We start from the raw sequence: 17263 nt of genomic DNA, 5'->3' as shown, positions 1-17263 counted from the left end.
GCAGTGGTGTGTGGACCATGAGAAGCAGACATGTCTTGCTGGGTGAATGGATGGGCAGCTCTTGTCCCAGCCTCCCTCTACCCTGCTGTGGGTTCAGGAAGACTCACTCAGAAAGCTTGGGACCTCCAGGCTCTGGTAGTAGGTGACTTTAAGTTTAGGTCTTGCTGTGCTCCATGAAGGAAGAGTTTTGGGGACACAGACTAAGCCAAACACAGAGGTCATAAAACAAAATTTATCTTTAATTGGTAAGTGTCAACAGCAGTACAAAAGATGGAGTGATGACAACTAGTTTAGGGTAGAGGACAGTCTTGAGGTAAATGAGCATAAATAGGCAGTTCCTATAGACACTCCCCCGCGGGCCTGAGCCCCATCATGGCATATACATTGTCACCCAAGGATGGCGTGTCTAACACATGTCAGGAAAGCACCTTGTGCAAAGAGGGGGAAAGTAGCTAAGGTGCCAATGTATTCCAGGATAGACAAAGACGGCACGCCTTTCTGTCTCCTCCTTTCCCTTAATCGTGAGGCAGGGCAGGAAAGCCCAGAGAAGTCCCACTGCAGGGTGTTCCATGCTGAGTTTGTCTCATGCCAATACTGTCCAACAAGATCCAAGAGGTCTGTGTATGTGACAAAGCTAAGGGCAGTGATCCACTCCTTTCAATTCGAAGAGATTCTGTTGTTGTTTTTTTCCCATTTCTTTAAGTCCTTAGCAAACTTCTTTTTATCACTATCCAGAGGAGAGTGCACAAAAGCTGTGATGGTAACCCTTCAGGTCATTTAAAAACTTTACACTGGACTGTACAAGAATTTTTTTTTCGATAAACTATTTACATTTTCAGACTTTCAAACATATTCAAAGCAGCAATAGACACTAGTTTTTTAATGCTTGTTTGTTTTGCTAATTGCCCAAAATAGTTACCAGCCATGGGCCAAGTAGGTACCTGTGGTATTCATAGAGTTTCAACAAAAAAAAAAAAAAAAAAAAATCTGCACTTAAAATTTGCTGGAGGGTGTGCTTAATGTCCCTAGAGTCTAGAGGGTCACACCCACAGTGTTGCTATGGGAACCAATGCACAGTACCTTGACAACAGAGTTGTAGTTGTCTGGACAGCCCTACACAAGCTTTACACTTCAAAACAGCAGCCAGCATGTCAGTCCAGCATGTCAGTGAGTTGTGCTGATTAAATTAACATAGAATACAATCTCACAATATACATCACAAACAAATTACAATGTAGGCAAAGAAAAGAGTTACAGTAAGATAAGTTATGTAGTAACAGCTTAGAGGCTTGTATAGGGTAATTCAAAATTGTACATGGCAAATACAAGAATGAGCAAAAACAAGTGCTAAACATCCTAATGTGCTACAAGCTGAAGAAGGATACAATGAAGGCTGAGTTTTAAAAAGAGAGAGAGCAAATGCATATGTGACGAAGACAGACAATGGCGGGTGCACACCAGCAGACCTGCAATGACAACAAAATATTTGCACATTCCCCAGACTCCAAAAGTGCCCGCACTGAAGCCCTGCTCTATCCCTGCAGTTCTGTGGAAACAAGACCAGCAAGAAACATCACCTACTTGCCTTCTGCCAGCTCCTTTGTCAATAGATGGGAATCTGCAGGAAGCCTTAACTTCTCGCCCCTCTCTGACTCCCTCCACCTCTGCCCTCGAGTGCCAGAGTGCCAGTATTTGGAAAGGACAGGATGGGGACAAAAAAAAAAAAAAACAAACCTGCGCTTGAATATTGTGATTTTTCAATCTGGTTTTGATGTGCAGGGCCACAATCGAGAGTATGTGGTGTCAGAAACAATGTGGTCGGCAAGGGAGACAGCTGCTCATAAAAAAAAAATAATAATCATAAGCCATGTCAGGAGTAGAGGACCTAAACAAAAAAAGCAGTGCAAGTGAGACCACCGTCATTATACTTTGAGAATGAACCGAAGTATCAGCTCAGTCCTTGAGGGAAATGTGGACATCAGGCAAGGCTATGGTCAATGTGGTTGCCCCTTTTTTAGTAAAGAGGAAGACCCGGCCTTCCTATCAAACGATTCCGCTAGACACAGCGCACAGTTGTTGGCACTTGGTACAGGTCTTCTCCTGTGGCTCAAAACTATTAAGTAATTTGTGTTTTCTTTTCCTCAAGAGTTGGTAGAGTCAATTTATTGAGACTGAGTGGCTGGAGAGCAACAGCCTCATCTGTAGCATCAGTGTGTCCAGGCCATATTTCTGCTTAGGGAGGTAGTCATCCTTAATTGCTGAGCTCCTGGCTCAGGAGGCTGTTTACTAGAGATGTAACCTGGCTCTACAGAAGCCTCTTTTCATCTCTAGAGGGATCACTAGAGATCACTAGATTTTTTTTTTTTTTTTTTTTTTTAGCACTCCCAGCTCACATAGGGCTAATGTCCAGACGAGGCCTGCATTTGACAAGTGGAATGGCATTCTGAGTCCACACCTGAATTTAGAACCTGGCCTGGAGGTTGGTTTCAGGCATTGTAGAAGGAATTCAGGCTGAGGACAGGCTAGAAGCTATCAAATACCACATGATGCAAACCTGAAAGGTTGAGAGAGCATTTGCGAAAACAACATGGCCTAGAATTTGCCAGTGAGGAAGAGAAACTGCCAACCAGGCTTCTCATGCCCATGGATGGATAAGTCTTCTCTCTGTGTCCCTTTATTCCTTCCCCTCTTCCTTTCCTTCCTATTCCATAGAGCCTGTTCATTAATAAGAGGATTGTCTAGCAATACTGCTGTTCCCAGTTGACAAAGAAAAGCCTGATCCTGTGAATTCTTTGATAATGGAGAAAACCCCAGGCTTTGATTTAGTGCTAGTATAAAAGAGGGAAGGAAACACAGGTTCCCCTTGCCTTGGTACTGTGGGGTTTATACTATCTGGAAGATCTTTACCTCTGAAAGGCAACTCCTGCTTCTTGCCATGGTGGGGCCTCAGAACTATCTGGGCAGACGGGTCTGGATTTGCAAAGCAAACTGACTTTCTCCTAGCTCTGCTGGAATCTCAGTGTGTGCAACTGCTCAGCTTTTTAGAAGGAAAGGGGGGAAGTCTGAGTCAGTGGGTTCCAGACTACACGAGAACCAAGTAGGGGTCCTGCTGTCTTGGCTGGGGGTGAACACTGCCTCACCGGAGCTGATGACTCTCTGTCCATACTAAATGTGACTGGCCAGCTTTCAGTGTGGAGCAAGACATGAATAGAGAACGGAAAGAAGATACATAACTTATTTTTCACTAGGAATTCATGAACCAAAAATAAATTCTATTTCTATGTTATATTTACACAATTAGAAAACTCTAAAAATGAGATGGTGAAGTCATAAAGACTTTGTTTAAGCCCCACTGATGTAAGTGATCTCTGTGATTGTCATTCTCCATTCCCATGGATATTTAGAGCCAAATGTGGCTAATAAATAGAATAAACTGTGTATGCACAAAATTTAGATTCGAATACAGCATCACTGTCTGAGCCGATGAAGGAGGCGCTCACACCCAGTCATTCCCGGACAGCTTTTGTATTTGAGAACATGTCTAGAAGTCACTGGACCCCAGCGCTGAGGCAGAGCCACAGCTGACACAGAGCGTTCCTACACACATGTATTTTGCATAAATAAATGAAATAACAAGACATAAAAATGACTCAGATCCGGCAACTGTGAGGCAAGCCCACACGAGTCGAAACAGATGACTTTTGTTCATGTAGTTTCCATACCAGTTTCACATTAGTCAGTGATAAAAATACCATTTATATCCAGTGCTTGTAACACTTACGAAACGACATCTGTGAGTGTGTGTGGTTTTTTTTTTTTCTTTTTCTTTTTCTTACTACAAGCAAAATCAAGTTTCAATCCTAAAGAACAGTCCTTTGTTCTCTACCAGCCCAGAATATTATTTTGGCATGGTCATAAAAACAAACAAAATTAACTACTATGCTAAATGCTTGCCTTTGTGCAAAATTAATTACATACAATACAACGCTAGCCATACAACACTCTACCTATGCAGCACAATTTAAAAAAAAATGGAACAAACAAAGTAAAACAAAACAAACATACCAATGAGGGCAGAAGCCAAAAGAGAAGAGGGGAAACTGAGGAGGAGACAAAGAATCCCAAGAAATCAGTAAGACTTAATAAATACTCATTTTGTTTTTGAAAAGTAACCCCCTCCTCATATAAAAATCAATGTACAAGAACAAAGTTCCAATCCCCAAGCAATATTAAAACAAAACAAAACATTCCTATCAGTACCTTAAACAGCTTATGGAGAGCACTCACAGCTAAGGGCGCAGCTGCTCATCTCGTGGCTATACCTATTTATTGCTATTAGGTATGGCCCGAGCACTCTTTAAATAAATACAAAGTTTTACTACTTTCTCCCAAGTGACAAAATGGCTCAAAAATTGGATGGAGCTGTTCTTTGTCCTGATGCTCAGATTCTGGGCTGTCCTGTTCACTGACACCTCCCACTGAAGGTCTCTGAGTGTGGCTCCTGGTAAGCAACCTGGGTTCAGGAAGGTTGAACTCAAACAGAACTAACTGCCTGTAGTTAGCAGAATGTCTTTAGAGCCAACCTTGAGTGGCAGGAGCACATCACCTCATTCACAAGGAGCCACTGAGAAAATAGGGTCTTCCAGAGGAGCTGGTGGGCTGCCCCAGACACCATCTGTCCTATGGGCTAGCAGCACCCATAGCTCACCTTCCCTCTGGTTTCCTTTCCTTTGAGGCTTCTAACATCCTATAGACCTTGCAAAGATCTCCATGGGTGTGCCAGCTGGAACCAGGTATTTCAATAAAGGTGACAGCACGCCAGCTCCACCATTGACCCCTGTGTGGCCCATGGACCCTGGGCTTCAGAGCTGCTTTGAGAAGCCCCTGGACTGGCAGTAACCACTGCTGACCCTGACTGCTGAATGGAACTCAGGTTCTACTGCACTGAAAACTGAATGAGGGAGAAACTCTAGTCAAAGACCTGAGGTCACAGTGACTCACAGGGGCATACGTGTTTAAATGGAGGGCCCCTTGATACAGATGCACAACCCTGCAGCCAGATGCGGCCATCTCTAAAACAACAATATATGCATTTACTAGCATCACTTCAGAAATGTTTCCAGGGGCTCTGGGGACACGAGATTGCTATGTACATCTTTTGTATCCAGCAGGAAAGAGAGGTGAAAGGGTGAAGAGGGCAAAAAAAAATATTAAATTAATGCCACCAATAATTTTTAAAATAAATAATAAGTGGACCCTTGACATTCTGGAATGAATAAATTATTTAAGAGAACAATGTGTTAAGATTGAATGTCAGGGTGAAAGGCAAGGGGAGAATGGATGTAGTGAGAGGTGGTCCCAGGCAGTGGAGACCACCATGTTGGTGTTTGGTGTGGTGATTGCTCTGGTGCAAATGTCATCCCACGCCACACACTGATGGCACGTCAAGAGGCAAACACAATTGGGTTCACGCACTGTGGCAGCTTTGCTCATTCCTTACAATATCTTGTCTCCAGATTCCTGAGTACTTCACCATTTTCTGGAAAAAAAAAGTGTGGTTTGCTATTTTATTTTAAGATGCCAAAGATTGTCTAAGACTTTGCAGTGTCTCCTGTAAGACTTTCAAAATAGTTAAGATTCAAAAGTTATGAAAAAAAGTTTGGCACATTCAAAGTTGAATTCTACACATGGAAAAACAAATGGAATTCTGAGGCCTTTTAAACATGTTCTATATGCAGCCGCACATGCCGTGGACTTGTCTGCTTTCACAATAGGAAATCCTCAGTTGTTTTCTAAAGTAATTCAGAATAAAAACACATTCACAACCTGTAGCCGGCACAGCATACCTGAGTGAGAATGTTTAACCCCATCTAAAACAGTAACTTAAACCCTTTGTCAACATCCAAAAGAAAAATAGTAAGACAGAAATGTAAGACTAGTAAGACGGCGGTGGGCGGAGATAGGTGTCCAAGTCCCGGTGTCTCGTATTTAATACGTCTTCACCTAAATAAACAACAACAGGAACGGTAACGACAAAAACTCAAGTTTATGAAAAATCAGGAAAACGTAATCTCTCTCACACGTTACGAAGCAATTAAGACCATTCTGCTGATGTATTGTGGAGCCACAAATGCATGCGGGCTCTTTAAGAACTTTGTTGTTGTTGTTGGGGAAAGGGGGTGAAATGTCAGAGTGTTTTAATTCAGCAAACAAAAGCTCCTCAGTTGGCACTGACAGGCTCTGGGGCCTCATTTTCGCTGCTATAGTCTGATTTGGGATCATCTTCGTAGTCGTCATAGGCTTCCATTTCATCCTCTCCATTAATCATGTCGTTCCCAGCCAGGCTTGCGCCGTCCATCTTCATACCATACGTGCTCTGGATGACGGGAAGGCTGGGCTCCGGGCTGGCAGAGGTGCTAGAGCAGTCAGATGTCATCTGAGGTGATGGTGTGGTCGTTGCCATAGTAATAGCACCAGGATACACAACACCTGTTCCTGTGGTGATGGGAATCTGAGGCTGTTGCCTGTATAGATTCAGAGACAAAATGAAAGAGATGGAAATCTCTATCAGTTCTCACATGAGACCTGGGACTTCTGAACCCACATTTTCCAAGCCAGGCCCTATGGAACATGTGAAGTCACCAGAAGTGACAAAAAAAAAATTCCTTGGAAGGATCACTGGACCGTCCCTGACGCTGTGGCTGGTGGTTAACTGATACGACGCAGCCATTTGCTGACGGCTTCACAACATAAAGGCAGAACTTTCAACTCGGCAAATACTACAGAGCTCAGATCATACTTGGCATCGAGGTGGGCACAAAAGGCTGTAGTTAAGACCACAACAGTCCATATGAGAGCATTTTTAAAAAGAAACCAGGGAGCAGTTTTTGTTTGTTTGTTTGTTTGTTTTTTAACACTTGAGAGGCTTAGGCATATTGTAGTGACACTCTTAAGTGGGATGCTGTCATCTTCAACTTGGTTGGAGAAGTAGGAATGACAGAGAAAAATGAAAAAGGACCTGGCAAGTCCCAAATAGGCAAATTTGGCCAAAGACTCACTCTGTTCTCTGTCTCTATTTTAATGTGTCCTTGTTTCTGTAGCTGGACTTGCCAGGCTAGGGTCCTTCTAGAATAGTTATCTTGAATATCCCTACTCCTGAGGCTGAGGATGGAGCTGGGGCTGAAGGACTCGGTAATAAAAAGCAGTGAGCTTTGCCCACTAATAATAAGAGGCAGCAGGCCTGCTGCTCCTGCTCCTGCTCTAGCCCAGCAGATGCCAAGTCGAGTCCCAGCAGATCACTTCTTCGTACTGTCCCCAGTTCAAGAGTGAGCAGATCTGTGAAGGTCAAGCTCTCCAGTACAGGAAGAGCAGCCATATACCTCTCCTTTCACTCAGCACACAAGAATTAAAGCTCTACCCGGCCGAGAAGTTCCTGAGGTGTCGTTGTTTTCAACTATGTAAATTTATCAGGTGGTGTTCAATGGTTATGGGCAGATTCTAGTCAACACACACCCCAAGCAGCACTGTAAGAGTGCTTCCTGAGTTTTTGGTATTCGTATGTTTGTATAAGATAGGGTCAGGGGTGATCTGAAAGGTTCACCTACCTTGTTGTAATCAAGGCTTCTAGTCAATGCTCACTTGAGCAGCTCTTATCTACATTAATGAGACTTTCCATCTGCCTCACTGTCATGGAAAGACATGCATATGTAGGAAGCAGCCTTGTTACCAGCCGGTCAGGAACACTCCAAGAGGGGTGTCATTTCCTTACAGAGTTCTCCAGCCTCATTTGTAGAAGGAGAAAGGGAGAAAGGCTAAGATGCCAGACATGTGTGCTCACACTGTCTTTAAGGACCTTTAGTCACCATTTACCCATTCTTTAATTGGATAAAGCTTTAATTCTTGTGTCCTGAGCAAAAGGAGAAACAGTGGAAGCTCTTCCTGCACAGGAGAGCTCAACCTTCACAAGATCTGCTGGTTTGTTTGAACAAACCAACACATACTTTTTATCTATTGGTTTTATAGTGTGTATTAACATAACACACAGGTTTGTGTATTATAACATATATATAAAACTTTATTCAACAAACATGATCACCTCTTGAGTTCTTATCACTCCTGAGATAACATAAGCTGGCAACTCAAGAAAACCTAGCCAAGCTGGTATTGACATGGGACCTGACAATAATCTAGTTCCTATGATTCCTGTGTTGAATCTGATCTCCTGAAGAAAGCTAGTGATAGGAGAAGCCACATCTGTCTGTAGATGCACCACAGGAAAACCTGCTCCCTCTCAAATTCTAAAAAGATATGCTTCTTGCTTCGTAAATTTGTGGTAAATTAGCACAACTTTAATTTCATATTAACCTGCCTAGGGCAAGAGATACTGTTTTACATTTATGACTAATTTTGGATAATTATAGTAGAAGTATTTTTTTGCCTTAATTACAAGTGTAAAGAGAACACTCTCCTTCAATATTGACCCATTTTACAGATTTCCTAAGGTGACAGTTATTCTGTACTTTGCAGACCAATAGAAACTATCAAAAAGTACATTTCCTTTAAATACAGAAGACACATGCTTTTCACAATAACAGATTGTTGCTTTTTGAAATATTCAAAGCAAATATATGTTATTTATTTTTATGTCTTAAATAAACTTAAACTGAGCCAAGCCTAGCCCTTGGTTCTGTACAGCCCTCTCCTAACTTAACTTTCCCTCATTCCTCATTGCTTCTCTCCAGGCTTCTGCTCACCTACACCTTCCTAAAAGTTTATAGTGGGTCTGGAGGTGGGGTTATCCCCTCCCTGCTCTGTCCAGGCACCCAGCTGGATCTGGGCAGAGAAACTGCACGACCCTGCTTCTGCTCTCCGCATGGAAAACGTGAGCTTCGCACCAGACTCCAATGCCATCTAGATAGCATATGGCACATTCCCCCAGTCTACTCATTTCTCTCCTGGGTGGCCCTTTCATGCTGTCAGTGCTCATCAAGTACCTGACTTCCATTCTAAGCTGATAACCTGGTTTTTATTTCACAGGAGAACTGGGCACAAGTAGAAGACTTTCTACAAGTCCCCATCATCACACTGACTCACTTATGTCTCTGAGCCCAACCCTCTTCCTGCATTGTGCAAGGTTAAGAAGCTCAGAATCAGACAGAGAGGCCTCTTGCTTGTCCACTGGACCTGTTTTCTATGGCCTACCAAGGAGTCCCTCCATACATTGTCTCTTCCATCATCACTTCTACTCTTCTGTCCTCTCTATCTGCTGTTCTACTTCTCCGATGTTTGAAAATAAAACTCGGGAAGTTGTCTCTCTTCATTTCTTCCTCTCAGTTCTTCCTTAGACCCATTTCAACTATTCCCAATGCCGTGCTGAAACAACTCAGGAGGAGATCACCAATAGTCTTCAAACTACTATATCAGCTTGATCTTCAGTCAATTTTATGGCTTTAAACAGTATCTGTGTGCTGACCACTCCCAGGTTTGTATCTCTATCAAGTACTTCCCTTCTAAACTAACTAACTAACTAACTAACTAACTAACTAACTAACTAACTAAGCAAATAACTAACTAACTAGCCCCCCCCCCCCCCGCCACACACACACTTATTTGTGTATGTCTCTTATTTGGATGCTAAAAACTATCTCAGTCTTACATGTGCGAAACCAAACTCCTGGCCCTCCTCTGGATTTTCAGCCTTCGTGTGGCCAGTCTGATCTTGGCTAATGAATATTTCCAACCTTTGCGGTTGCTCGAGTCGACTGTAGTAAGAGTAAGAGTTCTCTCAATTACCGCAGTTAATCCACTAACAAATCATGTCAGTTCTCCATTGGGAACATATCTAGCGTCTATGTACTTCTTGGCTCCTCTACTCCTACACACCTGGTCCAACTACCAGCAATTCAAGTATGATTTATCCTAGGAACCTAGCCTCTTTGTAACAGGCAGTTCCTCCTCAGACAAGTCCCAACACAGTAGTTAGAGTGATCCTTTCAAAACCTAGGCCAAAGCTCAGCATCTTTTGTTTTACTTTGTTTTAGCTCTTCAAAGACTTTCCTTTTTGCCTAGAGTCAAACTCAGCTTCACAATGGCCTATGAGGTCTTTCATAGTCTGGCTCTCTGTCATCTCTCTGACATACATAATTCTTCCAAGCTATTCCCTCTGCTCTGCCTTGTCATGCTGGCCTCTGACTTTTTAATAAGCTGGGCATAGTTATGCCTGGACACCTCGAGGCTTGCTGTCCTCTCTGCCTAGGCTCTGCACAGCCTGCTTCCTTACCCATTCTGCTCTTTGTTCTCACTCTCTCAGGAAAGTGTTCGGGGGCTACCCTGGCTGCTGGAGCCACCTCTGAAACCCTCTGGCACTTTTCCTTCCTTATGTTACTTTTCTCTGAAGGAACGTGTAGCTATTTTACTTAGTCATTGACTGATTATCTGACCTCTTCCACCACTAGAGCATAAGCTCCCAGGATAAGATTCTTCACTAACATGGCTCCTGAGCTCAGACAATGCCTGGCCACAGAGAACACTTAGTGAATCCCTGTTGAGTATATTGAGTTAGTTTCTGAGGGAATGAACTAGCAAAGGGAGGGAAAGCCAATGAAGAAAATAGAAGTGACACTTCAGAAAAGAAAATACCAAAAGTCTTTTAAAAGACTTTTTAAAAGTCTAAAAGTCTGGGAGGGACCGTGACAAAGAAAAAAATAAAGCTGTGACAATCTTTAGAGGCTGAATGATTGTCCTCATAAACAGGAGAACAAACCAGAGGACCAGGACCAACCTGCAAATCAACAGGCAGATTTCAGAGCAGTGAAGGGGAAAGAACCTTCTGGCATTGGAGAGGTTTCCCCAAGGAAGCAGCTCCCGTGGGAGGCAGCATGCCAGCCTCCCAGGATCCCGAATGGAGGTGCTCAGGAGGGGTGGCTGGTGACATGAAGCACAGAAGACCTAAGACCCTTCTGAGGTTATATCAGATTCTGTAGGGATGAAGCCCAAAGCTATATGGCACTCTGGTTTTGTTGTCTTATAATTTAGTCTTACAGACTTACAACAAACCAACAAAAAATTCCATGAACACAACTAGTCTGAGCTGAAGAATCTTGGCTTTGCTCCACCCAGCCTACCTTACACTTTCTTCATGGCCTCCTTTGTATTATTGCACATTTGACATTTTTCTCCCTCACACATCCTCTTCTCCTTTATTCTTAGTCAGGAATCTACTTTCTACTAGCCAGATCTTCTCAAACCTCAGCTCCCTCCCTCCAAGGTATCTGTGGCTGGTCTGTTCTTAATGCATAGCAAACTTCCTTCTTGGACTTCAGTTATTCATGTCTATATGCTCAGATAAGCACTTCATCATGTCGTATGTGCAAACACCACCTATATTGTGGCTTGTGTGACTAACTATTCTTATCAGCTAACTCAGTCGTGCGTGTATGGCTTGTCTATCCACTAAATGCTCCAAAAACTCTTGTCTATAGGAGCAACGCCTCGTGCTCTGGTGATTTAGTACAGAGCTGGGACTCTTGCTGATATCTAATAGACCCTTAACAATTGACTGGTTAGTCAATAAACAAACTGAAAAAAAGAAATCAGCCAGCAGCATTAAGTGTTGTCTATCAGAAATTACTTTCCTAGAAAGCACTTTTCTTCCTTTATAGATCAATTTCAAAGTCAAAATTCAAACACTGCAGATTTCACAGACAGGAGTAGCTGGCAGGCCTTGGTCTCTACAAATAATGAACATGCACATCAAAACAGAAGCTGAAGGTATCTTGGATATGTTGGCACACAGCTGACAGGAGGACAGAGTATTACCTGGGCTGGAGAGAGCTCAGCACTGAGGCATGGTTCTTAAAACACAAGAGTAATTCTGGAATAGTCCAGCTTTGCCAGACATAAAAGAACTACATGTTGATAGCAAAGCCCTATGGCGTGCTCACCCTCAGACCTTGTCAAGGATTGTAAGTGGAGGCAATGGGGCTCAGCTCATGAGAATGTTAGGTGGGTCGCATGGCTCTGTGGCTGATGCTGTGGGGAGGGGTGGGAAAATGGGCAATCTTTACACATTATCTGCTGGGATTTTTAAGCTGATTCCTTACTGGGCAGTCTGGAAAATAGCATGGCTAGTGTCTTACAGGCTTCACTTGACTCCTTTAAATTTAAGACCAAAATGGTAGAAATTTAGATCACTTAGGGCACAATTATCTGGGAAAATAATTCTTGTAAGATAGTACAAAATAAATACCTGACACATAGATTTCCCTTTTTAGAGTAACATGTGTGCATGTCAGACACTCTTCTTAGCATTTTCCATATGCTAAGCCATTCCATCCTCAGAGGGACTCATGTCATTGATGCTATAGACATCCGTATGCTACATATGGAAAACTGACAGGCAGAGATACTAAGGAGTATCCTAAGGGCAAGTGGGGGTTTCTGAGGAACAAAGACGTGCATATGCCGGTACAGTGAGAAAGGGCATCTGCCGTCGGAGATGAAATAGGCTGGCTCCAGGGTCAATGTCCTCACTGCTGACCTACACGCTCTATAATTTGTGAGATGCACACGACATTAAGGCAGACATGTGCTCTATATCCACATCAGCCTGACTTAAATCTTAACGCTGCCCTGACCAACTGTTGACCTGAACAAGTGACTTCAATTCTATCAGTGCTGTGCCTGTCAAACCTCGAACAGTGATGGTGTCTAATACATTTGACATGTTTGCAATAATCTATGTTCTTCACTCGGGTCGGCCTATTGCATACTATGAGTATTCAATACCTTTTCACTGCGGTTGCTTGAAAAGTCACCCTACTCGGATACTCTGCAGCATCTGTGTAATCCCTACTAGTTCAGGGGCAAATCACTACATGTGTTGCCACATAAAAAGTAGTTTTAGTATTGATTCACAAGAAAAATATATCATTGTAGCTACGCGGGCCTCAATAAATATCAATTCTGTATTTACAGAATTATCACAAAATCCTGATATTCAAATCTACCATTTGAAGGAGTTAAATCCCAGGTGAGGAGGAACTCTTGTTACATAATACTGACAGATTTTTTTTTTTATTAGCTAAGTTTAAGAAATCTGACTCATCAGTTACAGCTGCACAGTCATTTAAATGCACAAAAATGTTGAGTAATGTATATGGTGTTACTGGTTTGAAAGGAATGCATGTCTTTTCAAAATCAGCTATAAAAATCGATCTTGCCCCATCAAGACATCAATAGTAATCACTGAGATTTTGTTTGTTTTGCTTTCTGCTCCTCTGGTTGTAACTTTACAGCGAATGAAGATCAATTTCCAAAGATGAACCTTGGGGACTTACTGACCTATCAGCTTTAACTCTTTGAAAGAAAATACAAATGTGTAAGTAGGGATAATACCTAGCTTATGTAGCAGATGTTCCCGGAACTGGGCAGAGGGACACACTGAGCACTGCAGATTAAGAACGGGCCTTTCTGGTCCTTGCCTGCCATTTGGCAGCACTGTCCATTTGATGCACTAAAACAACCATTTCTTAACAGGACTTCCTGCACTGTCAGAGCAGCACAACCCCCGGAGCTCAGAGCTTCCTTCATCAGCACATCCCATAATCAGGTACTGCACTGATTTCAGGGTCCATGAGCCCTTAGCAAACCATACAGCTATGCTCATGTCTGGTCCAAAAGAGCTTGTCAGGTGCCTTTTGAGCAGACCTGGTTTCTTCCCTGTTTTGGATGGCAGAGGTAAAGACCTGGAGTTGAGCTTTAATGTCTCTTGATCTTTGGGAACCACTGGAATTCTCTGAACCTGAATCTTATTTCAAGGATTATGGATGTGTGAGTTGGGTATACAGAATATCTAGTGCAGTCTAGGCACCCAATAAATGGTAGATATCACTAAACATCCATCTGCATTTCAGGGAGTTACTAATCCATTGTGTCTCACTACGTAAACTATGAGTCTGGACCAGTATGTGTTGGGGTATTTGGATATAGGTCCATTTTAATGTACTCTGCAGCAAAGATGACTAAGTTAAATAACATTGCTACAACTCATCCATTCAAGTAAGTATCAGGAAACAAAACAGTACTTCTGATAACCTTTTAGAGTGTGGTCAAAGAGACCCACTAAGTATTGCTCAAAACACAGGGGCACAAAGAAGGCCAGGAATCACAAAAGCTTTCAAATTTACATTTTTCAAAAGATAAATACAATCTCAGGGATACAGTACCAGGTTAAAACAAGATGTTTATCATGCAGTCTTAAATCAGCACTGTGTTTAAATGACTAGCCTCCTGAAAGGGCACTATGAACCTGTATTTTTCATAAATCCTCTCATTACCATGTGAATGGTCCAATTATATTGCATTGTACTTTTTGTGTTAAAAGCATTATTTTAAAAGATGCAAACACTCATAGCACAGAGGCATCTGATAAGCCTATTTTGTCCTATCTTCATTTATTAACATGTTGGAATCTTCAATTAATAAGGTGGGACAATTTTCTTTATCCCTAAAAGGGTGTGTGTGCCAGAGTCTAGAGAAGCTCACAGGGCAGCTGGGTGACATATATTGTTGCCGGGGAACTGGGAACCTAGCAAGTCATAATGGTGATGCAGGGATTTACAAGAACTGCCTTCTGAAAGTCCTGCAGTCGTGAATTGTCTCAGCAACTATAAAGGATGCCCGCTGTCATTCCTCCCATTTCACATGTGAGGAAATGGAAGCTTGGCAAAGGTAAGGTCCCTGCCCAACTAGATGACAGAGCCAGCATTTCATCAAACCCAGAGCCCCAGGTCTCCCTAAGACCCCGATACACCACATATATAGGGCTCTTTCACTGACTTCTAGCTTGTGCTCTGTTCACTATTAGAGTTAATTTTACCCTCTAGACACATGCTTCTAAGGCCAGCATGTTCCATCCAGGTTTCCCTTGGAGCATCCTTAAACACAAAGAGTGCCTCACTTCCCCTGTAGGGCCTCTTTTTTTAAAAAAATTTTTTTTCAACTCAAAGAGAAGCTTTCTTACTTAGCCAGGGCATAGCTTCCCTTTCTTCTTCCTATGTCCAGCTAATGTGGCTTCCTTTCTGCTTCCTCCACTCCCCTCTCTCTCTCAGGAGTCTCCCTTTGGCTGCAGCTGCTTCAGCCTCTGCCTGCAGAGTGGTCCTGGGGTTTCCACCCCCACAGGCTGCATGGGTCTATGTGCTGGAATCTCTAGGCATCTCTTACCCCACTTATCCTGACTACTGTGGTTAGGAGGGGCCTCTTTTGAATGCAGACAGCCCGTCAGCCAAGTTGAAATTTATACCAGAAATCTATTACCTAATTTTTAAACAAAATGACATGAAATCAGTCTTGAAGATATCAAAAACATGCCCAGTTTCTGATTTAAGCAAGAAAATCCACATTGTTACTGCTTCCACCACAGAATAATTTACTGCAACAGGAGTTCTGGATATGATGCCAAAAATGAGGTCTTCTAACCAATGTCAAGGCCAATTATCTTGTGGTAGATCCCACAACAAAAGAAGATCATTGTGAGTACAGTCAGAAGCGCCACCAGAGAAGCCGGGAAGCTGTGGGGATTTCTAAGTCAGTTTTTACTTTTTCTCCCTGTGTGTCTGTCTAAATAAACTGCCAGAAACTCTGTGTGTGGGCACTGGCTATCTCTGCGAGCATGAAAGACGTGTCATCAGTAGGTTCAGGTTAGGGTAGAGTAGGGGCAGGAGCCTAGGTGCAGGCCTGGGACACAGCAGAGACCCATAGCCACGGCCCGTCCCTTCACTAATCTCTTTCCCAACACACATGCCAGGAGCACCCTGTGGTCCTTTCCTGGGAAGGGAAGGTTAGGACTGCCCTCGGGAGTACGTACCCCACAGTGAAGAACTGTCTCATCTCCTGCCGCCTGGAGCGCATCAGTTGCTTGTACTCCCCGATCCGGAGCTTCTTGCCGTCCACGATGCACGTGCGCTTCGGCCGGGGTTTGTACTTGTAGTTGGGGTACTTCTCTAGGTGGATTTTGCTTAGCCGGGCCTGCTCTTCATAATAAGGTTGCTTCTCCTGGTTGGACATGGATTTCCAGCGAGACCCTAAACATGAAAAGAGCCTTAAGCATGGAAGCGGTTACAGGATGGCGATGTCTTCTAGACCTTAATGGCTGGTCATATCTCCCATTACTTCATAGCTTTCACTCAGGAGCTCCAGTTACCAAACACCACTGAACCTCTCAACTTTTCCTTTAAAACACAGAGCCCCCCCCCAAAAAAAAAAAGTGTACAATGTATTTGTTGTGTTTTTTTCTCAATACTTTATGGCTGGTGATACTATGTTATTTACAAAATACTATTGTCATTATTGTATGTGTGCATGGGTGTACAGGTGGGCCAGGGGACCCCTTTGTGAAATTAGCTCTCTCCTTCCACTTTTTATATTTTTATTTTTTATACTCCTTCCACTTTTATATGGATTCTGAGGATTGAACTTAGGTCACCAGACTTGTGAGACAAGTACCTTTACCGTCTGAGACATCTCGCCAGGCCCACTGTGCACTTTTAAAAGGGCTTTGCTGCTGTAATCAAGAGCTTCCCTGCCTACCTGTCTCTCAGTCTCTGCCTCTCTTTCCTAACCTCCCTCCCCCTCCCTCCCCCAGAGGGTTAAACAGCATACATTTTCAAGGCATGCTTGACAGGCAGCATTCTCAGGGAGCTTTTCTTGCTCTCAGAAATTGGAATTTCTCCCACACTCCAGCATCTTTAGCAAATGCTAGCATTCTTACACATATACTGTGCACCTACCCTGTGCACCATCACCTCCAGGATGACACAGCTCTCCTTAAGAGGTTGTAGCTGTGGAGGAGGTGTAGCTGGAGTCACAAGCCCCACTCTCAAGTTTCGATAAATGATCATTCAAAGATGAACCAATAAAAGCAGTTTTTTTTTTAAAGTATGGTTTATACAGGAAGAAGGAAAAGTATCTCCTTCTCTAATATTGTTTACAAAGAATTATCTAAACACTTGACAGAGAAGGGATGTGTTTTTTCACATGTATTGAATTGCATTTTTTTGTGTCTGGTGGATAAAGTGGTCACAGCTGTGCAGACTGAATGTTAGCAGTTCTTCAGTGGCGATTTTTCACACGTAAACAAATGGCAAGGTTGTACAAATAGTCTCAGTAGCCAGCAATACCCTGGTTTGCTCTCACAGCATGCCTGTCCTTTCCTGGTGGTTGCATGAAGTTGTGCAGATCCATCGGCTATGCCAATCAGCTTGTT

General features: G+C 43.1%; 1 protein-coding gene across 6 annotated transcripts in view; it reads right to left on the bottom strand.

Moving 5' to 3' along the window:
• Positions 1 to 218: 218 nt before the first annotated feature.
• The window catches only part of Sox6 (SRY-box transcription factor 6), a 379352-nt gene continuing 362307 nt past the window's right edge, over positions 219 to 17263 (bottom strand). For all 6 annotated transcript variants that reach the window (XM_055627453.1, XM_055627455.1, XM_055627457.1 and 3 more), the window contains 2 exons: positions 15866 to 16082; positions 219 to 6524 (listed from right to left, as the gene is read on the bottom strand). In XM_055627453.1, coding sequence (XP_055483428.1) covers positions 6221 to 6524; positions 15866 to 16082 — 521 coding nt within the window. In that variant the 3' untranslated portion in view covers positions 219 to 6220. The remainder of the gene's footprint in view (positions 6525 to 15865; positions 16083 to 17263) is intronic.

Source organism: Psammomys obesus, unplaced genomic scaffold (genome assembly GCF_907164565.1).
Source record: "Psammomys obesus unplaced genomic scaffold, mPsaObe1.curated_primary_1811, whole genome shotgun sequence".
In the NCBI taxonomy this organism is placed as follows: Eukaryota; Metazoa; Chordata; class Mammalia; order Rodentia; family Muridae; genus Psammomys; species Psammomys obesus.
Note: the sequence above shows the minus strand (reverse complement) of the source record. Positions and strands in the feature narration are given on the sequence as shown.